This window comes from Saimiri boliviensis, chromosome 14, assembly GCF_048565385.1.
Source record: "Saimiri boliviensis isolate mSaiBol1 chromosome 14, mSaiBol1.pri, whole genome shotgun sequence".
Taxonomy (NCBI): Eukaryota; Metazoa; Chordata; class Mammalia; order Primates; family Cebidae; genus Saimiri; species Saimiri boliviensis.
Genome location: NC_133462.1, coordinates 7,880,281 through 7,906,119, shown reverse-complemented (window position 1 = coordinate 7,906,119; position 25,839 = coordinate 7,880,281). Strand labels below are relative to the sequence as shown.

The window sequence follows — 25,839 nt, the reverse complement described above, 5'->3', positions numbered from 1 at the left end:
GCTTGAGACTCTCTCACATGACATATTTCCCCACTCTGTCCCCTACAGATCGTGAGGACCAGTCCATTCTCTGCACGTGAGTAATCTGGGAGGACTTCCTGGAGGAGGAGGGGGCCGGGCGGGGTGTGGCTGTGTTCGGAGTGGGAAGGGCAGGGGAGGAGCTTGCCTGAGGTCACTGCCAACCCCCTTTGCTTCCCCTTGTTGTCCCCACAGTGGAGAGTCTGGAGCTGGGAAGACAGAAAACACCAAGAAGGTCATCCAGTACCTCGCCCATGTGGCGGCGTCGCCAAAGGGCAGAAAGGAGCCAGGCGTCCCCGTAAGCAACCCAGCCTTGGGACACCCCTGGGCCCGCCCACACCATTGCCCCTTCCGTCTTGGGCTTTCCCTCTTCCCCTCATGGGGGACCTTCTCCTGGACGCCTATGCCATCTGAGCCCCTACTGTGTGCCTGGGCTGGGGCCGGAAGCAGAGTCAGGGGAACACAAGAGATGTGAGGGCCAGTCTTGGTCTCACTGGCTCTCGGAATGGCTCCTGGCACTTAGTAGGTGCTTTATGTGCTGAGCACCTACTGGGTCAAGCCTGATTTTAGGTGACTATGATGCCCGGGTTGGTCGTCTAAGTGAATGTTACCCGGTCCCCACCCCCACAAGCCTGTTCCAAGCCCTGCCATCACACTCCCTTACTTACCCCTCGGGTGGGGTGGGTGATGCTTTCCCGAATTGAAGATGAAGAGCACAGGCATGGGAGGGTGAGTCAGTTGCGGGTCACGTACCCAGGAAGAGGTAGAGTGGGGCCGGGTGCAGTGGTGCACGCCTGTAATCCCAGCACTTCGGGAGGCTGAGGCTGGAGGACTGCCTGAGCCCCGGAGTTCAAGACCAGCCTGGGCAACACAGTGAGATGCCATCTCAACAACAAATTGTTTAAATAAAGGAGGCAGAGTGGGCTTCAAAGCCAGGCGCATGGTCCCCCAGGCCACCCTACTCCACATGCCCAGTTTCCCCGGCCCCCCTTTCCCCACCCCCCCCACACCACCACCTGAGATCACCAGTTCACCTGTATGTCTGTCCATGTTCCATGTGCTGTGTCCTGGTCCGTGTCTCGTGTCCCGTGACTTCCTCAGGCCTCCGCCAGCACCGTGTCTTATGTGAGTAGCAGGGAATCACCTTGAGTCTTACCACCGCTAATGCCTTCCCAGACACCCAGTGCATGGTCTTCCTGGTCGACAGGGCCCAAAGCAGCAGTGGTCCCACCCGCCAGGGACCCCCCCACCCCACCCCCACCCACTGCTATTCGTGGTGGCCCTGCTGAGTTCCTGCACACGGCCACAGATACCAACATGAAACAATCCGGAGAACAAAAGGGCCACTTACTGCTGATCCACTAAACACGTGCAGCCGGGGCCCACGGACGCTGTGTGCATACACCAGAGAGCTGACAGTGCAGCCAGGGAAATACACGCGTGTCCTGTGTTCTGTGTGCCAAGCCACGTGCCCTTCACTTATGTATCTTTTTTTCCATTTGACGAAGCATCCACCTAGCTAGATCATTTCATCTTAACACAAGCAAGATATGGACTGAGAGAAGACACACACAGGCTGCCATTTATGAGGCACCTACTATGTGCCAGGCTCTGACACTGAGGGGCTGGAGGAAGTTTGGAGTAGGGTTCCTCCCACGGAGTAGCCTGGTGGGGCTAGGAACTCCCTATTTTTTAAAGGCCTGTGATATGCCAGACTGCTTGAAGCACTTTACACAGGTGGTACAGATTCTTGCCTTAGTTAAAAATTCTAGCCTGGGTTTGGTGGCTCAAGCCTGTAATCCCAGCACTTTGGAAGGCTGAAGTGGGAGAACTGCTTGAGGCCAGGAGTTCAAGACTAGGCTGGGTAACAGAATGAGACCCCATTTCTGCTCAAAATTAGCTGGGCATGGTGGCACATGCCTGTCGTCTCAGCTACTCAGGAGGCTGACGTGGGAGGATTTCTCGAGCCCAGGAATTTGAGACTGCCATGAGTTATGACTGTGCCACTGCACTCCAGAAATTCTACAAGCAACACATGCGTACACGTTCATTGTAACAGCAACAAATCAGATGACATGAAATTCCTCTTTCGTACCCTCACTCCCCTTCCTTGGAGGCACTTACACTGTTGACAGTTCGGTGTGCATCCTTGCAGACCTTTCTCCATATGTTTACAAACCTGTATCTATCTGTAGATTTCAGAGTCTTGTTTTGTGGCGTTTCTTCCTTAATTCATTTTTTACGAATGGGATAACATTGTAGACATTGCTCTGCAACTTGTTTTCTGTTTGGCTTGGTTTGGTTTGGTTTCCACTGAACAATATGTCTTGGAGATGCTTCCCTGTTCCCCTCACAATAGACAGATGGGCAAGACCCGGATACAGGAAGTGGGCACACACCCAGATACACAAAGGCCCCTCACACACAGATGCCCAGCCAGCTGAGACACAGCCCGAGCTGGGCTGCCCTGGCCTGCCCCGTTCTCACTGACCTCATGCATCATCTCCTGTGCCCGGCAGGGTGAGCTGGAGCGGCAGCTGCTTCAGGCCAACCCCATCCTAGAGGCTTTCGGCAATGCCAAGACAGTGAAGAACGACAACTCCTCCCGATTTGTGAGTGCCAGGGGCGGGCAGTGTGACTGTGTCAGGGATACAGGAGCTGGGAACCTGAGGGATGGGCTTCGGGGGAAAGACATGTGGGTCTGTTGAGAGAGGAGGGGCGGGGTACCTGGACTTGAGCCTGAATGAGAAGGGGCTGGGGACCTGGACCCTTGGGTCTGATGGAGGAGGGGCAGGGGGACCCTTGGGTCTGATGGAGGAGGGGCTGGGGACCTGGACCCTTGGGTCTGATGGAGGAGGGGCAGGGGGACCCTTGGGTCTGATGGAGGAGGGGCAGGGGGCCTGGACCCTTGGGTCTGATGGAGGAGGGGCAGGGAGCCTGGACCCTTGGGTCTGATGGAGGAGGGGCGGGGAGCCTGGACCCTTGGGTCTGATGGAGGAGGGGCGGGGGGCCTGGACCCTTGGGTCTGATGGAGGAGGGGCGGGGGGCCTGGACCCTTGGGTCTGATGGAGGAGGGGCAGGGAGCCTGGACCCTTGGGTCTGATGGAGGAGGGGCAGGGGACCTGGACCCTTGGGTCTGATGGAGGAGGGGCGGGGGGCCTGGACTTTTCAGTCTGAGGGAGGAGAGGCTGGGGCCTGGATCCCTGGGTTTGAGGGAGGAGCAGCTGGGGACTGGGGGTCTGGGGAAATAAATCAAAGGAGCCCGGACCTTGAATTCCCAAGGAGCCCCTCACTGGGACTCACCATAGGATGGGGTTCAGGTAGAGGGAGCAAGGAAGTGGGGAGGCAGCCCCAGCTCTGGGAGCAGTGGATGTGGGGTCTGGGCTGCTGGTCAGGTCTGGGCGGGGAAGGGAAGGGGACCCTCCGCTGAAGCCCATCCACCTCGATCTCTCCCAGGGCAAATTCATCCGCATCAACTTCGACGTTGCCGGGTACATCGTGGGCGCCAACATTGAGACCTGTATCCTCTCACAGCCCGTGGGGGTGGCGGCCAAGGGGGTGGCCTTTCAGACAGCACTGCGTATAGGAAACCCCTCCCACCGCAGGGACCCCACCCTGCTGCTCAGATGGGACCGGATACCCAGGCAGTATCTGCATGAGGAGGGGGAGGGCCGGACTTCTGGTCTTCGGACTTCCGGCGTGTAGGAGGCCAGCACAGCCTTGCTATGGGGTGGTGGGTTTGGGTCCCCCCAGTTCAGGCAGAAGGGGAGTCCCAGCACTCAGCCTGCAGTGGCACTCATGGTGACCCATGACAGTGAAATGACATAGAGCAGTGCCAGCAAAGAGAAAAGGCACCTGGGGCCAAGTCCCCAGGCACAGGCTCCTGGAACCCTCTCCAGCAGAGGCACACAGGACACCAGGAGGGACGCCACCTATGAAATGCTGTCCCAGGGAAGCGCAGAGAGACTCAGACCCAGGGGTTTCACTGGGGGCTGGTCACAGCCTCCCCTGCACGCCCTTTCCCTAACTCTCTTAGTAGGAACCAAAATTCACACTCCCAGGAGGGAAGCAGGTAATCCGTGTAAACCACAGGGTTTGCACAAGCCATTTAGGCCCAGCGAAGCCCTCTCATCCCATTAGAGGATGCCGGGACCCTCCCAAAATCCAGGGGCCCAGACGTTAGCCAGGGGCCCACCGGGCCAGCAGACCTTTCCAGGGGAGCATCTCAGGCCGGCTGTGCTGACCCTTTTCTGCTCAGACAGCCTTTGAGTGTTGAAAGGAAACTAAATGTTAAAACACAGGCAGTGGAGGAGTGTGGAAATTAAGAGAATGGGCCAAGAAATTGTACCAACCTGGGTTCAAATCCCAGTTTTGCCACTTTGACACTCTGGGGATGTGGGCACGTGTTTTGGCCTTTCCCTGCCTCCGTTTCTCCCTCTAAGAAGGAGGAGGAACATAGAAGCTTCCCTAGTGGGTTCGGAGGATTTTGTGAGTGAAATGCTTGGCCGAAGCACCTGCTACATAGCAGACACTCAAGGATAAGCTATTGTTATTAGCGATTAATAATTGAATTAGTGGCCAGGCACAGTGGCTCACACCTGTAATCCCAGCACTTTTGGAGGCCAAGGCAGGTGGATCATTTGAGGCCAGGAGTTTGAGACCAGCCAGGCCAACACGGTGAAACCTTATCTCTGCTAAAAATACAAAAATCAGCTGGGTGTGGTGGCACGCACCTGTAATCCCAGCTACTCAGGAGGCCGAGATGGGAGAATCACTTGACCCCGGGAGGCAGAGGTTGCAGTGAACCAAGATTGTGCCACTGTACTCCAGCCTGGGTGACAGAGTGAGACTCTGTCTAAAAATTAAAAAAAAAAAAAAATTAGCCAGGTGTGGTCACACGCATCTGTAGTCCCAGCTACTCTACAGGCTGAGGCGGGAGTATCACTTGAGCCAGAGAGGTGGAGGTTGCAGTGACCTGTAATTGTGCCACTGTGCTCCAGCTGGGGCCACAGAGCCAGACCCTGTCTCCAAAAAATAGTCTTGCCACCTTTTAATATGTAAGTTTGACATGTGACTTTCTTAGAAGGGAGAGCGTGCAGAGTGACAGTCTGGTTGGATGTGGGAGCTGATGAAGCTGCATGGGGAAACTGAGGCTGGGAGAGTGCTAACGGCAGGAGACATTCTCTCACTCGTGGGCAACTTTGAACCAGGCGTTGTCCAGGGTGCTTCATGCACAATAAATCAGTTATCCTCACAGCAACTCATCCACAGTTGACGAGGGTTTTCTTGTTGTTTTGTATTGTTTTTGAGTCTTGCTCTGTCGCCCAGGCTGGAGTGCAGTGGTGCGATCTCGGCTCACTGCAACCTCCACCTCCCGGGTTCAAGCCGTTCTCCTGCCTCAGCCTCCCGAGTAGCTGAGATTACAGGCACCCGCCACCACACCACATGGCTAATTTTAATATTTTTAGTAGAGATGAGGTTTCATCATGTTGGCCAGGCTGGTCTTGAACTCCTGACCGCCGGTGATCTGCCCACCTCAGCCTCCCAAAGTGCTGGGATTACAGGCGTGAGCCACTGTGCCTACAGAATCAATGAGTTTTTTAGAGACAGAGCAAGACCCTGTCTCAAAAGAGAGAGAGAGAGAGAGAGAAAGAGAGAGAGAGAGAGAGAGGAGGGTCTCATAACGATGTTATTTACCAGCCCCTTGAACAGATGAGGAAACTGAGGCATGAGTGCTTCAGTTTCATGAGCACGGCTGCTCATCCAGTTAGTGGAAAGTCACCAGCCTGAGCTGCTGAACGACTCCATTGCCCCAGCGGAGAGAAGGGGGCAGCGTCAGGCCCTCCCTTCCCCTCTAGCACCTTGACTCCCTGCGTGCAGACCTGCTGGAGAAGTCACGGGCCATCCGCCAGGCCAAAGACGAGTGCAGCTTCCACATCTTCTACCAGCTGCTGGGGGGCGCTGGAGAGCAGCTCAAAGGTCAGTGCCCCCAGCAGCTGGAGAGGGTGGGCACGATGTCTCTCGTGGGGGCCCCCTCTGGGGAGGAAGCAAGCAGTGGGGGTGGGCACTGATGTCCGTCAAGCACCCACTTCACGGAGGCTTCGCAGCCCCGGCTCTCACTGCGTCGTGTCGCATGGTGGGTTCTGCTGCGCTCTGGTTCCAGCTCTGTCCCGGGCCTGGCTGGCACCCGCTGTCACAGCCACGCAGCCCCTCCCGCCTGGTGGCTCCTGCTCACACTCGCTTCCGAAGCTCCGGGGGCTTCTCTCTCACGAGGCTCTTCCTCACTCCAGCGGGGTTCCGCACTGACTCCGGCTTTGCTGAGGCTCCTCCTGGTTCCTGACGACGCTGGTTTGTGTTGCTTCCTGGCTCCTGCTGCCTCCTGCTGCCCTCTGCTCTGGCTCCTGGGCCACAGCTCCTGCCCGGGTCCTCCTGCTCCTGCTCCCTGCTCCTCCTGCCCTCTGGCTGCCTAAGCGCCCTCGGCTCCTGTTTGCAGCGGCTGGCACTGCCCTGCGGTTCCCTCTTCTCTTGGCTCCTTCCTCCTGGGGGCTCAGGCCACCTCCTGGCTCCTGCGGCCACATAGCCCCTCCTCACCCGGCTTCCCACCCACTGCAGCCTTTGAGACCGCATGTCCTGGACACAGGCCCCCGCATCCTATGATCTGTGCTCACTCGGGCCTGTAGCCCCACTGCTTCTGCCAACCGGTGGCCCCTGCCTGCTCTGGGCACTTCTAGAGACTCGAAAGTCCCTGTGGAGGGAGCACAGAGGAGTGGTATAGGCTGGGCGGTGGCTCACACCTGCAATCCCAGTACTTTGGGAGGCTGAGGCGGGAGGATTGCTTGAGCCCAGGAATTCAAGTCCAGACTGGGCAGCATAGCAAGACCCCATCTCCATAAAAAAATAATAATAAAAATTAGCTGGGCGTGGTGGCATGCACCTGTAGTCCCAGCTATGGGGGAGGCTGAGGTGGGAGGATTGCTTGAGCCCGGGAGTTGGAAGCTGCAGTGAGGTATGACTGCATCACTGGACTCCAGCCTGGGCAACAGAGCAAGACCCTGTCTCTTAAAAAAAAAAAAAGAGAGTGAGTGGTGGTCTCATGGGCGCTAAACACCCACTCCACCCCCGACTCTTCCCACCACACTTGTGAGTGAAGGCCCCCACCCCCTTGACAGAACAGACGTGGCTTGTCTCGGGATTGCCACTGACGAATCCCAGATGTGAGTCTGACTCCACAGCCTGCCTGTGACCTTGACCCCACTCATTGCCCCTGCAGCTGACCTCCTCCTGGAGCCCTGCTCCCACTACCGCTTCCTGACCAACGGGCCATCATCCTCTCCCGGCCAGGAGCGAGAACTCTTCCAGGAGACGCTGGAGTCGCTGCGGGTCCTGGGATTCACCCACGAGGAAATCATCTGTAAGTGAGTCCCGGGGAGGCCGGGGTGGGGCATGCCGGAGACAGCCAGCGACCTAGCCATTGAGGCCCTGGTCTCTTTGCTCAAGTGTTTATTGAGCACCTACTGGGTGCAGGTACTTGGGCCAGAGCGGGGAATGAGACTCACAGACATCTCTGCCTGGGGGAAGCTGACAAAATAAGAGCCCCCAACCAAGTCAATAAGGAATCACATGGCCTCTTAGAAGGCTGTGAGTACAGTCGGGCACCGTGGTTCACACCTGTAATCCCAGCACTTTGGGAGGCCGAGGCAGGTGGATCACTTGAGATAAAGAGTTCAAGACCAGCCTGGCCAACATGGTGAAACATCGTTTCTACTAAAACTACAAAAAAAAAAAAAAAAAAAAAAAAAAATTATCTGGGTATGGTGGCGCTTGCCTGTGTAATCCCAGCTACTCAGGAGGCAGAGGCATGAGAATCGCTTGAACCTGGGAGGTGAAGGTTGCACTGAGCCAAGATTGCACCACTGCACTCCAGCCTGGGCAACACAGTGAGACTCCATCTCAGAAAAAAGAAAAGAGATCATGAGTGCCATGGAGAAAGATAAGGCAGGGGACAGGGGAGGGAGGGGCACAGCTTTAAAACAGGGGCTCAGGGGAGGATGGACTGAGATGGAGATGTTCAAGCAAAGGCCTGAGGAGGTGAGGGAGTGAGCACTGGAGATGTGGAGGGAGAGCGTTCCTGGCAGAGGGAAGAGCCCGTGCAAAGGCCCTGAGGCAGGGAAGGTGTGGCCTGTCAGAGATTGACCCTGTGGGGGTGGAGCTGCAGAGGAGCCCTAGGAGGTTGTGACTTTGTCCTGGGGCGCTGGGGAGTTGTGGGAGGGCTGGGGGCAGGGACTGGACTAAGTCAGCTCTGGGAGCAAGAAGACCCGTCGGGGGCCATGTGAGGGGCGTGCTGGAGAGGGTGAGGCTGGGACCAGAAGGAGGCTGCTGAGGGTCCACGGAAGGCTCACGACACTGGCCCGGGGCCGCTCAGGTCGGCCCATGCTGCGTAGCTCTGGTTAGTTGCTGTTAAATGCTCAGCTCATCGCCTCTATGCTGGGGTGCTATGCTCCGCCCCGCCTTTTTTTTTTTTTTTTTTTTTTTTTTTGAGATGGAATCTCGCTCTCTCACCCAGATTGGAGTGCAGAGGCGCCATCTCGGCTCACTGCAACCTCCGCCTCCTAGGCTGAAGCGATTCTCCTGCCTCAGCCTCCCAAGTAGCTGAGATTATAGGCGCACGCCATCATGCCCAGCCAATTTTCGTATTCTTTTTTTTTTTTTTTTTTTTGAGACGGAGTTTCGCTCTTGTTACCCAGGCTGGAGTGCAATGGCGCGATCTCGGCTCACCGCAACCTCCACCTCCTGGGTTCAGGCAATTCTCCTGCCTCAGCCTCCTGAGTAGCTGGGATTACAGGCACGCGCCACCATGCCCAGCTAATTTTTTGTATTTTTATTAGAGACGGGGTTTCACCATGTTGAGCAGGATGGTCTCGATCTCTCAACCTCGTGATCCACCCGCCTCGGCCTCCCAAAGTGCTGGGATTACAGGCTTGAGCCACCGCGCCCGGCCTCAATTTTCGTATTCTTAGTAGAGACAGGGTTTCACCATGTTGGCCAGGCTGGTCTCCAACTCCTGACCTCAGGTGACTGGCCCGCCTTGGCCTCTCAAAGTGCTGGGATTCCCGGCATGAGCCACTGCGCCCCTACTTTGTTCACCAAACAGCATGTTTTGACAGCGGCTCTGTTCAGGGAGTCGGCTCCAGGCTTCTCCCCTGGCTCCTGGTGGTTTTCTGGGAATCTTTGGTGTTCCTTGGCTCAGAGTCACATCGCCCGATCTCTGCTTTCGTGTTCACATGGCGGCTTCCTGTGTGTGCATCTGTGTCCAGAATCCCCACTCCTCACACGCATTTTTTTTTTAAGACAAAGTCTCGCTCTGTCGCCCAGGCTGGAGTGCAGTGGCACAATCTGGGCTCACTGCAACTTCCACCTCCCAGGTTCAATTGATTTTGCTGCCTCAACCTCCCTAGTAGCCGGGATCACAGGCACCCACCACCACGCCCAGCTAATTTTTTATATTTTTAGTAGACATGGGATTTCACCATGTTAGCCTGGCTGGTCTCGAACTTCTGACCTCAAGTGCTCCTCCCACCTCAGCCTCCAAAATGCTGGGATTACAGGTGTGAGCCACCGCGCCTGGGCTCTTGCCCGATTCTGGTGTGACTTTATCGTAACTCGGGGCATCTGTAATCACCCTGTTTCCAATGACGTCACATTCTGAGGTCCTGGGGTTTAGATTCCCAGCATACCTTTTAAGGAGGGGGCAGTGTAGACACAATTCGACCCATAACAAGTACATAGGTGGACCTCAGGTTTTTTTTTGCAGGGGGAGGCAACCCCCACCTCCCGGGTTCAAGTGACTCTCCTGCGTCCGCCTCCTGAGTAGCTGGGATTCCAGGCATGAGCCCCCGCACCTGGCCAACTTTGTATTTTTTAGTAGAGACGGGGTTTGTCCATGTTCATCAGGCTGGTCTCAAACTCCCCACCTCAGGTGATCCGCCCACACTGGCCTCCTGGGATTCCAGGCATGAGCTGCTGCCGTGCCTAGCTGACCTCAGTCTTTCCAGAGGCTGCGTAATGTTTCATTGTTTGGATGAACTATGATTCTTTTAACCAAGCCCTCCAAAGAAAGACCTTTAGGTGTGTCCGGGGCGAGCTGGGGCTGCCTCTGGGTCTGATTCTCCTCTGGTCTCTGGCGCTGTGGGAGGCCCCGGGAGCCGTAGTTGGCTCCAGGGCGGGATTGGAAGGGCTGGGAATGGCGCGTAGCTTGGCTGTCTACCCAGGCTGCAAACAGCCGCGCCTTTCGGGGCCTGTTGACACAGGGTCTCAGCCCCCACCACCCCCATGCCGCCGGATTTCCCAACCATGGTTGCATAATTCCACAGCCTGCATGACTCCGCAGCTGGGCAGCTGGCACACACATTCCGATTGTGGCTGCAGCCAGGACCTGAGCCTCCCGGCCTGTCCCCATAGGTCCCGCCTGGCCTCTTGACACCATGAGCTCATATGACCCTCCTGGAAGCTGCCCTGCTGCGTGGCGGGCACTGGCAGCAGCTCTGATTTTTGTAATTCAGAAATAAAAACTCTGCAGCAACCTATGCATGTAGTGACCGCCTGGATATGGCTAAGGGTCTTACTGAGCAAACCAAGCCCCCGCCATTCCCTGGCCTGAGTTTCCCACTGTTAAGCTACTTGTGTCTCCTTCTAGAAAGACACATATTATTTTCCTATAAGAGGAGGCATTCTCTAGTCCCAGGGCTGATGTTCAGCTGTCAACATCACGGCGCTCATAAGAAATGTGAAGCGATTTCTCCATTGGTTCAAAAGTTCTGGCCGGGCGCGGTGGCTTACACCTGTAATCCCAGCACTTTAGGAGGCTGATGCGGGCGGATCGTCTGAGATCAGGAGTTCCAGACCAGTCTGGCCAAAAAGGTGAAGCCCCGTCTCTGCTAAAAGTAAAAAAAATTAGCCAGGGGTGGTGGCACGTGCCTGTAGTTCCAGCTACTCAGGAGGCTGAGGCTGGAGAATTGCTTGAACCTGGGAGGCAGAGGTTGAGGTCAGCCGAGATCGCGCCATTGCACTCCAGCCAGAGCAACAGAGTGAAACTCTGTCTCAAAAAAAAAAAAAAAAGTTCCTGGATGTTGGTTTGTCGGTTGCTCCAGCCAGCCCCGCAACTCCCTACCCTTCTCCTGGGACCCCCTGGAGCCTGGCCCAACACTCTGGCTCAGTTTAGTCAACGAGGCAGTGCTAGTGTTAAACACTCAACTTGGCCGGGCACGGTGGCTCACACCTGTAATCCCAGCACTTTGAGAGGCTGAGACAGATGGATCACCTGAGGTCCGGAGTTCAAGACCAACCTAACCAACATGGAGAAACCCCGTCTCTACTAAAAATACAAAATTAGCTGGGCATGATGACGCATGCCTGTAATTCCAGCTACTCGGGAGGCCGAGGTAGGAGAATCACTTGAATCCAGAAGGCAGAGGTCGTGGTGAGCTGAGATCTTGCCACTGCACTCCAGCCTGGGCAACAAGAGCGAAACTCCATCTCAAAAAAAAAAAAAAAAACAAAAAAAAAAAACAAAACTCAGCTCATCACCGGCTCACTCCTGTAATCCCAACACTTTGGGAGGCCAAGGTGGGAGAATCACTTGAGGCCAGGAGTTTGAGACCAGCCTGGGCAATGTGGTGAGATCCTGTCTCTACTAAAAACTAAGAACAAAAAAAAATTAACCAGGCGTGGTGGTGCACACCTGTAGTTCAGCTACGTGGGAGGCTGAGGTGGGAGGATCGCTTACGTCCAGGAGTCGGAGGCCCCAGTAAGCTATTGCACCGCTGTACTCACAGCTGGATGACAGAATGAGACCTCATCTCAAAAAAGCCAAGAACAAACAAATTACTCAGCTCATCACTCCCACGGAAGGGTGCTGTGGACCCCTCCCCGCTGCCCTGTCGCACTGACTGCTACATTTCGGCCATAGTTCTGTTCCAGAATGTATAGATGGACCTCAGTCCTTGCAGCTGCCTAAGGCTTTGTTGTTTAAATAACAGACCCTTAGGTTGTTTCCATTCCATTACTATTGGAACAATTTAAAAAAAAATGCTAAGCCAGCGTGGCGGCTCAGCCTGTAATCCCAGCACTCTCAGAGGCCAAAGCAGCCAGTTTGCTTGAGGTCAGGAGTTTGAGACCAGCCTGGGCAACATGGATGAAACCCCATCTCTACAAAAAACACAAAAAATTAGCTGGGTGCCAGGCTCAGTGGCTGACTCCTGTAATCCCAGCATTTTGGGAGGCCAAGGTGGGCAGATGACGAGGTCAAGAGATCCAGACCATCCTGGCCAATATGGTCAAACCCTGTCTCTCCTAAAGATACAAAAAGTAGCCGGGCGCGGTGGCTCAAGCCTGTAATCCCAGCACTTTGGGAGGCAGAGGCGGGTGGATCACGAGGTCAAGAGATCGAGACCATCCTGGTCAACATGGTGAAACTCCGTCTCTACTAAAAAAATACAAAAAAATTAGCTGGGCATGGTGGCGCGTGCCTGTAATCCCAGCTACTCAGGAGTCTGAGGCAGGAGAATTGCCTGAACCCAGGAGGCGGAGGTTGCGGTGAGCCGAGATCGTGCCATTGCACTCCAGCCTGGGTAACAAGAGCGAAACTCCGTCTCAAAAAAAAAAAAAAAAAAAAAAAAGATACAAAAAGTAGCCGGGTGTGGTGGCTCACCTGTAGTCCCAGCCACTCAGGAGGCTGGGGCAGGAGAATTGCTTGAACCTGGGAGGCGGAGGTTGCAGTGAGCCGAGATCACAACACTGCACTCCAGCCTGGGTGACAGAGTGAAACCCTGGGTCAAAAAGAAAGAAAAAAGCTGTTGTGAATGTCCTTGTAAGTAGCTTCTTGTGCTCATGTGGGAACAGACCTGTCGGTTCAGTTCTCAGAAATGAAATGCTCACGGCTGGGTGCGGTGGCGCAGGCCTGTAATCTCAGCACTTTGGGAAGCTGAAGCAGATGGATCACGAGTTCAGGAGTTTGAGATCAGCCTGGCCAATATGATGAAACCCTGTCTCTGCTAAGAATACACAAATTAGCCAGGTATGCTGGTGCATGCCTGTAGTCCCAGCTACTTGGGAGGCTGAGGCAGAAGAATCGCTTGAACCCAGGAGGTGGAGGTTGCAGTCAGCCGAGATTGTGCCACTGCACGCCAGCCGGGGTGACAGAGCGAGATTCTGTCTCAAAAAAAAAAAAAAAGGAAAGAAAGAAAGAAATGAAATGAAATGCCAGGTCTAAGGAGATTTGCGATTCTTGTTTGTGTTCAGCATAAAAAAAATGAATCGAACAGCTTCGAGATGTAATTCACATGTCACACAATTCACCTATTTAACCTGTGCAATGCGATAGCACTTTGTGCATTCACAGAGTGGTGCATCTGTCATCACGATCACCTTTAGAACATTTTCCTGTCATCTCTGTCCTTGCGTCCCCAGCCATGCTGCGGATGGTCTCAGCGGTTCTCCAGTTCGGCAACATCGTCCTGAAGAGAGAACGGAACACAGACCAGGCCACCATGCCCGACAACACAGGTGCTGCCCCTGCCTGCCCACCCGAGACCCCGGCCCCCGCCGAGGCGGCACCTAGCCCTCCTGCGCCCTTGTCCCACGTCGAGAGCGTCCCCCTTGCAGCCACACCTGTCTCCCACCCAGGATCACTCTGATTTCCTGCTCTTTGCTGAGTCTCTGCCAAAATAACATCAACCACTCTTTTCCTGATTCTAAAAGTGTGAGCTCTGCTGAAAGTGAACCACACCAGCATGACAGAGGGGAGCGGCAGGAGCCCACCCTCCCAGCACCCCCCACCCTCCCCTCACCCCCCACACACTCCCAGCACCCCCCACCCTCCTCGTACCTCCCCCACCCTCCCCTCACCCCCCCACCCTCCCCTCACTCCCCCTACCCTCCCAGCACCCCCCACCCTCCCCAAACCCTCTCCACCCTCCCAGCACCCCCCTACCCTCACAGCACTCCCTCGCCCTCCCAGAACCCCCACCCTCCCAGCACCCACCCCCAGCAGCCCCCACCCTCCCCTCAACCCCCCTACCCTCCTAGCACCCCCCACCCTCCCCATAACCCCTCCACCCTCCCAGCACCCCTCTACCTTCCCAGCACCCCCCACCCTCCCTGTACCCCCCACCCTCCCCAAACCCTCTCCACCCTCCCAGCACCCCCCAACCTCCCAGCACCCCCCCGACCTGCTCACTGAGGGAGCCACTGTTAGCGTTTGGCATAGCTCCTCTGGCCTCTGCGCTCTGCAGAGATGCACTTCTTTTTGCTTTTCAAGAACAGAATTGGCTAGGCGAGGTGGCTCACGCCTGTAATCCCATCACTTTGGGAGGCTGAGGCAGGCAGATCACCTGAGGTCAGGAGTTCGAGACTAGCCTGGCCAACATGGTGAAACCCTGTCTCTACTAAAAATACAAAAATTAGCGGGTGTGGTGGCACTTGCCTGTAATCCCAGCTACTCAGGAGGCTGAGGCAGGAGAATTGCTCGAACTCAGGAGGCGGAGGTTGCGGTGAGCCGAGATCGCGCCATTGCACTCCAGCCTGGCGACAGAGTTAGACTCCGTGTCAAACAAAGAACAGAATTATAGTCTGAATTCCTTACTTTAAACCAAAATAGAAACAGCTGTATTTCTTTATTATTATAAAATAATGCAAGCTGGAAGGGGGAAACATCTGGCATGACAGAAAAGTAGAAAGGTAGGGAGAAAATTACCCCTAATGACTGGTAATCCCAGCACTTTGGGAGGCCAAGGAGGGTGGATCACTTGAGGCCACGAGTTGGAGACCAGCCTGGCCAACATGGCGAAACTCCTTCCCTACTAAAAATACAAAAATTAACTGGGAATTATGGCAGGCACCTGTAGTCCCAGCTACTCAGGAGACTGAGGCAGGAGAATTGCTTGAACCTGGGAGGCAGAGTTTGCAGTGAGCCGAGATCGCGCCACTGCACTCCAGCCTGGGTGACAAGAGCAAAACTCTGTTTCAAAAAAACAAACAAACAAACAAAAAAAACAAAACAGAACGTTCAGAACGTTCTTCCTGTTGGATGAAGCTGGGTCCGTCTAACCGGTCCCCGCTTGCTGGACCCTCAGGTTGTTTTCGGGCTCTCTCTGATTGTAAACAACGCTGCAATGAACATCCTCGTGGGGCAGTCTTTGTCCACATCCAGGGTTATTTTGCCAGTGCTGGTTTCTGGAAAGGCACTAGTTGGGCAGAGAATGTCCACATTTTTGGGACTTGTAATGCATCCGCTGGGAAAGGCGGGACTCGCCTTCTGCTCCCCCCGACAGTGGGGAAGCGGTGGCCTCTCCCGTGCTGGGCAGCAAACCCCTCTTCCCAGTGCTGATGGGATCTTGGTGCCTCTCGCCCTCAGCTGCACAGAAGCTCTGCCACCTCTTGGGACTGGGGGTGACGGATTTCTCCCGAGCCTTGCTCACGCCTCGCATCAAAGTTGGCCGAGACTACGTGCAGAAAGCCCAGACTAAGGAACAGGTAGGCGGGCTGGCAGCGGGCAGGCGCAGGAAGAGCCGGGCACCCCCATCCTGGGTCTTTCAACAGCAGGCACCGTTTTTCCCACCACTTGACAGACTTTTGCTGAGTGCCCTCTCCGTTACCCGTGCTGGTCTAGGTGCCAAGAATAAAAGCAGTTGTCCCGCAGGGACCTCAAGTTATAGTAAGGAAATGGTAATAATAAGAGAGAAACAGGACGTGGCTAGGAGTGGTGGCTCAGGCCTGGAATCCCAGCACTCTGGGAGGTCAAGGTGGGAGGATTACCTGAGCCCAGGAGTGTGAGGCTGCAGTGAGCCGTGATGGCGCCATTGCACTCCAGCCTGGGTGACAGAGTGAGGCGCTGTCTCAAAAATAAAATAAAATAAAAATGGAAGGAGATCAGGTCAGTGAGGCTGAAGAGCAAGGGAGAGAGGGTGGTTGAATCCACAGTCAGAAATGTCAGTAAGGGACAGATCATGCAAGGTCTTAGGGGCCCCAGTAAGGAGGTGAGTTTTATTCAACGAACATAGGAGGCCAGTGAGGTTTTAAGGCAGGGAGTGACTTGATTCAGTTTGTCTTTTGTAGAAAGATCCCCCTGGCTGCCGCGTGCAGAATTGGGCTCAGGGACGCAGGGAGAGACGGGGATGCCTAAGGAGGCTGCAGCCAGAGTCCTGGCCTCAGGGGGCTCACACCAGGGTGGTGGCAGGGAGGGTGGAGTGGGGGAACACAGGCCAGGGAGGGTTTTGGAACCCAGCTTTTGGGATCCAGCTTTTTGAGGCCTCTGCTGGCCCCAGGCTGGGCAGTGAGGTACCTGGATGACGTATTCGCTGTCGGGGGGATGAGGAGTTTGGGTTTCTAACTCGATTGCACTGACCCAGGTTCAATCTCAGCTGGGGCACTGTTGCTCGTTCCCCCTTTGCAGAGGAGAAAATGGAGGCACAGAGAGGTTTATTCACATGCCTGAGGTCACACAGCCCCTACATGGCAGAGCTAGGTTCAAACCCAGGCCGTCCAGCTCCAGAGTCCGTGCCCTTAACCACTGTGTGGGGAGGATTCCAGGGCTAACACACCCAAGCCCTTCACATAGAACCTGGCACACAGTAGGACTTCAGTCATGTCTGCCTGTTGTTCATGGTTGTTCTTGATGGTATTTATGGTCGGGAAGCGGGGAGGTGACATTAAGGGGGACGAGCTGGGGCCTTCCCCCGTCCACCCCCGACGTCTTTGAGTCTGCTGATACGCAGGCTGTGCCCTCACCACGAGCCCTGCCCCGCAGGCTGACTTCGCGCTGGAGGCCCTGGCCAAGGCCACCTACGAGCGCCTCTTCCGCTGGCTGGTTCTGCGCCTCAACCGGGCCTTGGACCGCAGCCCCCGCCAAGGCGCCTCCTTCCTGGGCATCCTGGACATCGCGGGTTTTGAGATCTTCCAGGTCCGCCCTTGTGCTGGGAGGGGGATGTGGACTTCCCCACGCCAGACCTGGTCCTTGCTGAAGCTCTGGGTCTCTCCCCTGCTCTCTGGTCTCTGTCCCCCTCTCTCTCTGGGTCTCTGTCCCCCTCTCTCTCTGGGTCTCTGTCCCCCCTTCTCTCTGGGTCTCTGTCCCCCTCTCTCTCTCTGGGTCTCTGTCCCTCTCTCCCTCTCTCCCTCTGGGTCTCTGTCTCCCTCCCTCTCTGGGTCTCTGCCGTCTGTCTTGGGTCTCTGTCCCTGTCTCTGTGTCTCTGTTCCATCTCTGGGTGTCTGTTCCCCCCCATCCTCCCGGCTCCTGTGTCCTGTGTCCCTGCAGCTGAACTCCTTCGAGCAGCTGTGCATCAACTACACCAACGAGAAGCTGCAGCAGCTCTTCAACCACACCATGTTCGTGCTGGAGCAGGAGGAGTACCAGCGCGAGGGCATCCCCTGGACCTTCCTCGACTTCGGCCTCGACCTGCAGCCCTGCATCGACCTCATCGAGCGGCCGGTGAGCCCCGGGCCCCTCCCAGCCCACGCGCGGGGCTCAGGTCCGTCTCCCCCGGCATCTGCACGGCCACAGTCCGGCTCCTCCCCCACTGGGCCCCAGGATGCCCTGTGGGTTCCGTGGGGAAGGTGACAGCACCCGCTTCCTCGATCATTTGTGACCCTAGATGATGAGGACCCAGAACACGCCTGCTACAGGGCCTGGCTCGTGATCAGGGCTCTTGCCGTAACTATCGTTCTTATGTTTGAAAAAGAGGTTTAACGGACTCGCGGTTCCGTGTGGCTGGGGCGGCCTCACGATCGTGGCGGCAGGCAAGAGAGTGAGAACCAAGCGAAAGGGGTTTCCCCTTATGAAAACATCAGAGCTCGTGAGATTTACTCACTACCATGAGAACAGCATGGGGAAACTGCCCCCATGATTCAATGACCTCCCACCGGGTCCCCCCCACAACACGTGAGAATGATGGGAGCTACCATTCAAGATGAGATTTGGGTGGGGACACAGCCAAACCGTATCGGTTTAGATGCACAGGCCGTGAAAACCGTCCTAGAATGAACAGCTCACGATGTGGCTCTCCCTGTCACTATTGTTCTCGTGTTTCTTTTTATGTCCGAGCGTGACTTATAAGAGCTAAAAATCAGCAGCCACCCGAGTGTCCAATATTAGGGGATCTGACTTACTCTCCCCCTGCTGTTGATGGCCAGGCCAACCCCCCTGGACTCCTGGCCCTGCTGGATGAGGAGTGCTGGTTCCCGAAGGCCACAGATAAGTCGTTTGTAGAGAAGGTAGCCCAGGAGCAGGGCGGCCACCCCAAGTTCCAGCGGCCGAGGCACCTGCGGGATCAGGCCGACTTCAGCGTTCTGCACTATGCGGGCAAGGTAGGGGCAGGGGCCAGCTTTGGGGCATGTGGGTGGGAGTGGGGATCAAGGGATCTCCACTGGCTACAGATGAGGGGAGGGTGCAAAGGGAAAACGGGCCTCCTGAGGTCCGAACAAACAGAGCAGGGGCCAGGAGGATCCAGGGAGCAGCAAGGACTCTGTCCGATAGTGTCAGCAAAAACTTCCTCAAAGAGGGGATATTTGCAGTGGGTTTCGAGGGATGAGTAGGCGTTCATCAAGAGGCGATCTGTGTGCATTTTTCAGCAGGGCCATTTGTGTGCCCAGCTCCATGCTGAGCAAAGCTGGATACACAGATCAGACGTGGTTTCTGTCCTCACAAAGATGCCTGTCTGGGAGGGAGGCGAGTGCAGACTGTGAGGACATAAGGTCAATAGGTGTTTGAGTGGAAGCCGCTAAGGGTAACGTCAGAGCCCAGGAGAGAAACAGCAGGGAAGCCTTCACAGAAGAGAATCTGCTCAATCTCAAATCCGCGTCAAGAGTCAGGAAACATTTTCTGTTAAGGGTCAGACAGTAAGTTGTTTCATTTTGTGGGCCAGACGTCTCTGCCACAGCTATGCAATTCTGTCACGGTCGCACAAAAAAAAGCCACAGATAATACATAAGTATCTTCAAGCCCCCGGGGCAGAAGAAAGAAGAAACAGACTGAGATACAGTTTTGGAGGGCTTTCCTGCCCCAACAAGACCCCCATGAGTTAGACAATGAGATATAAATAAAGGTTCTATTCCAACAAAACTTTTTTTTTTTTTTTTTTTTTTTGAGACAGTCTCCCTCTGTCGCCCAGGCTGGAGTGCAGTGGCACGAACGTGGCTCACTGCAACCTCCGCCTACTGGGTTCACCCAGTTCTCCTGCCTCAGCCTCCCAAGTAGCTGGGATTACAGGCATCTGCCACCATACCCAGCTAATTTCAATTTTGCATTTTTAGTAGAGATGGGGTTTCACCATGTTGGCCAGGCTGGTCTTGAGCTCCTGACCTCAGGTATCTACCCACCTTGGCCCCCTAAATTGCTGGGATCACAGGCGTGAGCCACCACGTCCGGCCGTATTCCAATAAAAGTGTTTGCAAAAAAAAGGTGGCAGCCTGGATTTTGCCCATGAGCCATAGTTTGCTGATCCCTGGTTTTGATGATGTGGACCGGGCAGACCCAGAGGATGGGGGAAGGGTGGGAAGGGCTCTCCAGGCACAGATAACAACATACACACTGGCTGGGAGGCAGGAGAGTCGACTTTTCTTTTTTTTTTTTTTGAGATGGAGTTTCACTCTTTTTTTTTTTTTTTTTTTGAGGCGGAGTTTAGCTCTTGTTACCCAGGCTGGAGTGCAATGGCGCGATCTCGGCTCACCGCAACCTCCGCCTCCTGGGTTCAGGCAATTCTCCTGCCTCAGCCTCCCGAGTAGCTGGGATTACAGGCATGCGCCACGATGCCCAGCTAATTTTTGTATTTTTAGTGGAGACGGGGTTTCACCATGTTGACCAGGATGGTCTCGATCTCTCGACCTCGTGATCCACCCGCCTCGGCCTCCCAAAGTGCTGGGATTACAGGCTTGAGCCACCGCGCCCGGCTCTTTTTTTTTTTTTTTTTTTTTTTTCAAAGACTGCGTTTCACCATGTTGGTCAGGCTGGTCTTGAACTCCTGACCTCAGGTGATCCACCTGCCTTGGCCTCCAAAGTGCTTGGATTACAGGCATGAGCCACCACGCCCGGCCTGGAGTTTCACTCTTGTTGCCCAGACTGGAATGCAATGGCATCATCTCAGCTCACCACAACCTCTGCCTCCTGGGTTCAAGCGATTGTCCTGCCTCAGCCTCCCAGCTAGCTGGGATGACAGGCATGCACCACCACACCTGGCTAATTTTGAGTTTTTAGTAGAGGGGGGATTTCTCCATGTTGGCCAGGCCGGTCTCGAACTCCTGACCTCAGGTGATCCACCCACCACAGCCTCCAAAGTGCTGGGATTACAGGCGTGAGCTGCCGCGCCCGGCCGAGATTCCACGTGTTCTGTGTGTAGCTGTCAGTTTCTTGCCCAGACATACTTCAGAACTTCCCCTGCACCCAGCCCTCTGCTGGGCTGTGAGTCAGACCCTAGCCCTGCCCTCAGGGGGCCCCTGGCTGGTGGGGGCACATATGCAGAGAATTGTAGTGGCCGAGATCGTGACTCCGTGGAGCCCCAAAGCAAAGCCCTGAGTACCCGAAGGAGCCAGGGGTAAAACACCAATGTGGGAATCAGCTCGTGTGTTTGAGGAACAGTGAGGAGGCCACGGTGGCTGGAGCGGAATGAAGAGGAAGCACGTGGTGGTGGCGGCGAGGTCACCAGAGGTGCAGGGGGCATAGGGGGAAGGAGAGAGAAGGGCGCAGTTCAGAATACGGACACAAGGTGGCACCAGTGCTCTCTTGTCCATGGTGAGCTTCAGAGCTGGGAGTCTCAGAGCTTCTGGAAGGCTCCTTAGGAAATCCAGAGAATGTCCGAGCCTGCAAGTCATTGCCCTCCTCTGCCTGACTTCATTCAGGTTGACTACAAGGCCAATGAGTGGCTGATGAAAAACATGGACCCTCTGAATGACAGCGTTGCAGCCCTGCTTCACCAGAGCACGGACCGGCTGACCGCGGAGATCTGGAAAGATGGTGAGGGCCCGTCTCCCTGGCCTCGGCCCTGGGGGCCTGTGCAGCCGTTCACCCAACCCAGGGTGTGAGCACCTTTGTTTCAGAGGCTGAGGCCTGAACTGAGTTTTCTGCTCAGACCCAGAACAGCCAGTGTCACAAATCATATTTCAAAGCAGTGATGGATGGATCCATAGATTAATTGATTGACTGATTGATTTGATTGACCAGACAGCATCCTTCTCAAGGATAAAACACTCCCCCTTCATCAGAAACAAGACAAAGATGCCCACTAACACTGCTGTGAAACATTGGTTTTTTTTGGCAATACTAGCCTATGCAATCAGACCAGAAAAAAAAAATATATATATATATACACACACACACACACACAAACACACACACACACACACACACACACACATATATATATATATATCAAAAAGGAAGCGGGAAACTTATTATTTGTAGATGGCGTGTGTTCCCTAAAAAATTAAGAGATTCTTCCTGGATGTCAGATGGAAAAAAAAATTTAATTAAGAGATTCAGCCAGGCGTGGTGGCTCATGCCTAAAACCCCAGCACTTTGGGAGGCCAGGGTGAGTAGATCATTTGAGGTCAGGAGTTCAAGACCAGCCTGGCCAACTTGGTGAAACCCTGTCTCTACTAAAAATACAAGCATTAGCTGGGTGTGGTGGTACACGCCTGCAGTCTCAGCTACTCAGGAGGCTGAGGCAGGAGAATCACTTGAACCTGGGAGGTGGAGGTTACAGTGAGCCAAGGTTGTGCCACCGCACTCCAGCCTGGGTGACAAAGCAAGACTTCATCTCACAAAAAAAAAAAAAAAAAAAAAAAAAAGGTTCTACTGAAAAATAACTTATAACAACAGGAGAGCAGAGATGGTGAAGTTTTGCAGGTTAGCCAACTTTTAGGCTTTGCTTTCTTTGTTTTTTTACAAAGTTCCCTTCAAGGCCCCGGGAAGAGGAAAGGAAAGACAGACTGAGATACAGTTTTGGAGGACTTTCCTGCCCCCAAAAGGCCCCCATGAGTTTGACTGTCTTTTTGGATTGACGTTTCTCGGGGGCATAGGCAGAGATACCAAACGCTCTGTGGTCAGACTCTGACCTTTTCCCAGCTTTTTCTGCCACCACCACCCCCATCCTCCGAGGAGGTTGGATAAATGGTTTTAGAAAGCTGGCAGAACTAGCATCTTGTTTTTTTTTTTTTTCCCAGATCTCAAGTTTCTGGCATTTTTTGTCGGTTGGCATTAATCTTTTATTGATGTGAAAAGGTAGCTGTAGAAATACCAGCCCATGCAGTTTGGTAAGAAAACAAAATGAGACAGATGAGTGGTTCCCAAGACAAACTCACAGAGCAAAGGAGCATGGGGGGGCCTTGGTCTCGTGAGCTGCTGCTAGAAAGACAGATTTGATTTTTGCGTCTCACATAATATTTACACAACAGGGACTGGAAAGCAGGGTTCGATGTTCAGGAGCAGAATCAGATTATGCCGTGAGAATCATCTCCAGGCTGAAAATCTGCTGCCCTTTTAAAAAACTTGTGCTGTCATCGGGTGCAGTGGCTCACGCCTATAATCCCTGCACTTTGGGAGGCCAAGGCGGGTGGATCACCTGAGGGCAGGAGTTTGAGACCAGCCTGACCAACATGGTGAAACCCCGTCTCTCCCAAAAACGTGAAAATTAGCCAGGCGTGGCAGGTGCCTGTAATCCCAGCTACTTAGGAGGCTGAGGCAGGAGAATCGCTTGAACCCGGGAGGCAGAGGTTGTGGTAAGCCAAGATCACACCACTGCATTCCAGCCTGGGCAACAAGAGTGAAACTCCATCTCAAAAAAAAATTTGTATGTGCCATCTTTATAAACACATGATTATCCACAGTGAGCCCCCATTTGTCCCACTGTGTGTGCCTGACTCTTAGAGCTGCCAAACCTCCTGCATCCTGGACTTGAAGCTGCCATTACGTCGCTTCCTCCATAATCTCCCTGAACCAAGCTAGTCGCAAGGTCTTCCCAGATTCAGGGAGCTGCAAGTCACAGGCAAAGGGTGTGAATATAGGGAAGAGTGTATTGCTGTGTTAATACTATTACCCCATTATGCCAATAAGGAAACTAAAGCACAGAGAGGTTAAGTAACTTGCTTAGGTCACACAGCCAGTAAACGGCAGGAAGAATCGGGGCCATTTTTGCCCCCTCTCTACCACAGCTCCCTTGAGCCCAGAGTTGGACTCCCAGTACCCTGACAGCCCAGGGAAAAAGGTAAATGGGATTAGCTCTCCTCTGGGAAATAAAAACAACAAATGGCTGGGAGCATCAAGTTTGTTCTTGAGCTTCCCGGCAGCCAGAGCAAAAAGGGCTACCTAGTAAAACAGAAACAACCTCTAGAGGGAGAGATTTTCTATTCCTTGCACTGCCTTCTGACAGAGGACACTTGTCCTTTTGGCCAACAGTGTGTGGATACAGAGATGAACAGGAGTTTGGAAGTTTGTGGCCAACATTCGGGTTTTCCCTCTTGCTTTGCTCTGTGCTGTTGACTAATAACCCTCTCCTCTTTTTCTCCCCGCCGCCTCCTCTCCTTCCCGTCTTTCCATGCATCTCTCCCCGCCATCTCTCTGCCATCTGCCCTCCATCCACCCACACACCTGTCCTCACTCCCCAGAACACGGGGGCTTCCAGCAGTTCGCTTTCCTGGGCTCCTTCCCACCGTCACCCCCAGGATCTGCAGGGAAGTGCAGCTCTGCTGTTTCTCCGCCAGGGGGTGGGTGTCTCTGTGCGTCATGGTGAGGCTTGCTGGAGGAGGAGGGTGGACTTGTTGGGCTGGGGACCTGGTTTCGAACATCTGTCCCCTCTCCTCTCACTGTGGAGGTCTCTCACTCTCCCTCTGCCTCCTCGTTGGCTCCCTCAGAAGTTTCCAGACGGTAGCAGCAGAACGCTTTCTTCTAACTAAACTGCATGTTAAAGTACAAACAAGTGCGATGGTACCAGCTGGCGTTTCTCGACCACTTACGATTTCGCCATTTGAAGCCCCTTTAGATGTATCGACACCTCACGTGTATAATGGGGTGATAGTACTAATGCCTCATGAGGCAGGTATTAATACTATTACCCCATTATGCCAATAAGGAAACTAAAGCACAGAGAGGTTAAGTAACTTGCTTAGGTCACACAGCTAGTAAGTGGCAGAGCTGGGATTTGAACCCAGGACACCAGATTCCAGAATTTTAGCTCTTATCTGTGCTACGAGGACTTCATAAATGATAACTGTCGCTTTGAAAATGACAGGGAGTATGGGGTAGGGGGACAGTCAAACCGGGGGAGGAAAACGTCACATTTGCGCCCCTGCCCCAAGCACAGATCATGTAGTTGATGGCTGACGGCCCTTGAATGGGATGCGTTTTGCAGGACATCAGATTCTGCCCTAGCTGTGGGTTCCTGAGGGACCTGGCATGATTCAGTACATAGAATTTGGGGCCAGGTGCATTGGGTCGCCCCAATAATCCCAGTACTTTGGGAGGCCAAGGTGAGAGGATTGCTAAGGCCAAGAGTTTGAGACCAGCCTGAGCAACACAGGAAGACCCCATCTCTACAAAATAAATTTAAAAATTAGTGGGCACGGTGGTGTGCGCCTGTAGTCCCAACTACTTGGGAGGCTGAGGTAGGAAGATCCCTTGAACCGAGGAAGTGGAGCCTGCAGTGAACACTCCACTGCACTCCAGCCTGGGTGACAGTAAGCCCGTGTCTCAGAAAACAAACAAAACAGAATTTGAGACACTACGGATGGAAGGAGTGGATATTTTTCACTACCTGAAGTCACACCACTAAGTGGCAATATACAAAATAGAATCTCTATCTTTTTATCTTTTTTTTTTTTTTTTTTTTTTTTTTGGAGACAGAGTCTTCCTCCGTAGCCCAGGCTGCAGTGCAGTGGCGCGATCCTCCTCCCAGGTTCAAGTGATTCTCCTGCCTCAGCCTCCCAAATCGTTGGGACTACAGGCACGCGCCACTATACCCAGTTAATTTTTTGTATTTTTAGTAGAGATGGGATTTCACCATGTTGTCCAGGCTGATCTCAAACTCCTGACCTCAGGTGATCCACCCACCTCAGCCTCCCAAAGTGCTGGGAGCCACCACACCCAGTCAAGAAAACAGAATCTCTATGAAATCAGGCGCTTCTGGAACAATGGTTAACATAGAGACAGTTTGCCCTGTTTCAAATATTGCATATAATGCAAGAATTTATTACATCTTTTAATGTGTTTCAGATTCCTAAAATGCAACTGCAGTGGTTATCACTGTTTTCTCTCTGTGTGCCTCAGTTCCCAAATCTGTAAAATGGGAATGATTTTTACAGGCTCATAAAACCATTGACGTAAATTGCTTTGAGCAATACCTGGCAGAATATCTATGCTAAATAAGCAATTGCCGCTACTGTCATCATTTATCATTAAGGCAAACAAAGATCATGTCCTTCAAAAGAAGAAGAGTCGGCCGGGCGCGGTGGCTCAAGCCTGTAATCCCAGCACTTTGGGAGGCCGAGGCGGGTGGATCACGAGGTCAAGAGATCGAGACCGGCCGGGCGCGGTGGCTCAAGCCTGTAATCCCAGCACTTTGGGAGGCCCAGGCGGGTGGATCACAAGGTTGAGAGATCGAGACCATCCTGGTCAACATGGTGAAACCCCGTCTCTACTAAAAGTGCAAAAAAATTAGCTGGGCATGGTGGCACGTGCCTGTAATCCCAGCTACTCCGGAGGCTGAGGCAGGAGAATTGCCTGAACCCAGGAGGCGGAGGTTGCGGTGAGCCGAGATCGCGCCATTGCACTCCAGCCTGGGTAACAAG

At 54.1% G+C, this 25,839-nt stretch overlaps 1 protein-coding gene across 7 annotated transcripts in view; it reads left to right on the top strand.

Moving 5' to 3' along the window:
- The window catches only part of MYH14 (myosin heavy chain 14), a 108,096-nt gene that overhangs the window by 29,925 nt on the left and 52,332 nt on the right, over nucleotides 1-25,839 (top strand). For 4 of the 7 annotated variants that reach the window (XM_039466427.2, XM_039466429.2, XM_039466430.2 and 1 more), the window contains exons 4-16: nucleotides 49-76; nucleotides 214-316; nucleotides 1,120-1,143; nucleotides 2,538-2,630; nucleotides 3,475-3,538; nucleotides 5,899-5,997; nucleotides 7,289-7,429; nucleotides 13,483-13,578; nucleotides 15,428-15,546; nucleotides 16,820-16,972; nucleotides 17,324-17,497; nucleotides 18,199-18,372; nucleotides 20,899-21,013. In XM_039466427.2, coding sequence (XP_039322361.2) covers nucleotides 49-76; nucleotides 214-316; nucleotides 1,120-1,143; nucleotides 2,538-2,630; nucleotides 3,475-3,538; nucleotides 5,899-5,997; nucleotides 7,289-7,429; nucleotides 13,483-13,578; nucleotides 15,428-15,546; nucleotides 16,820-16,972; nucleotides 17,324-17,497; nucleotides 18,199-18,372; nucleotides 20,899-21,013 — 1,383 coding nt within the window. Of the gene's footprint in view, nucleotides 1-48; nucleotides 77-213; nucleotides 317-1,119; nucleotides 1,144-2,537; nucleotides 2,631-3,474; nucleotides 3,539-5,898; nucleotides 5,998-7,288; nucleotides 7,430-13,482; nucleotides 13,579-15,427; nucleotides 15,547-16,819; nucleotides 16,973-17,323; nucleotides 17,498-18,198; nucleotides 18,373-20,898; nucleotides 21,014-23,661; nucleotides 23,761-25,839 lie in introns of all 7 variants that reach the window. The other 3 variants (XM_039466428.2, XM_039466432.2, XM_039466433.2) reach the window with 2 other exon arrangements.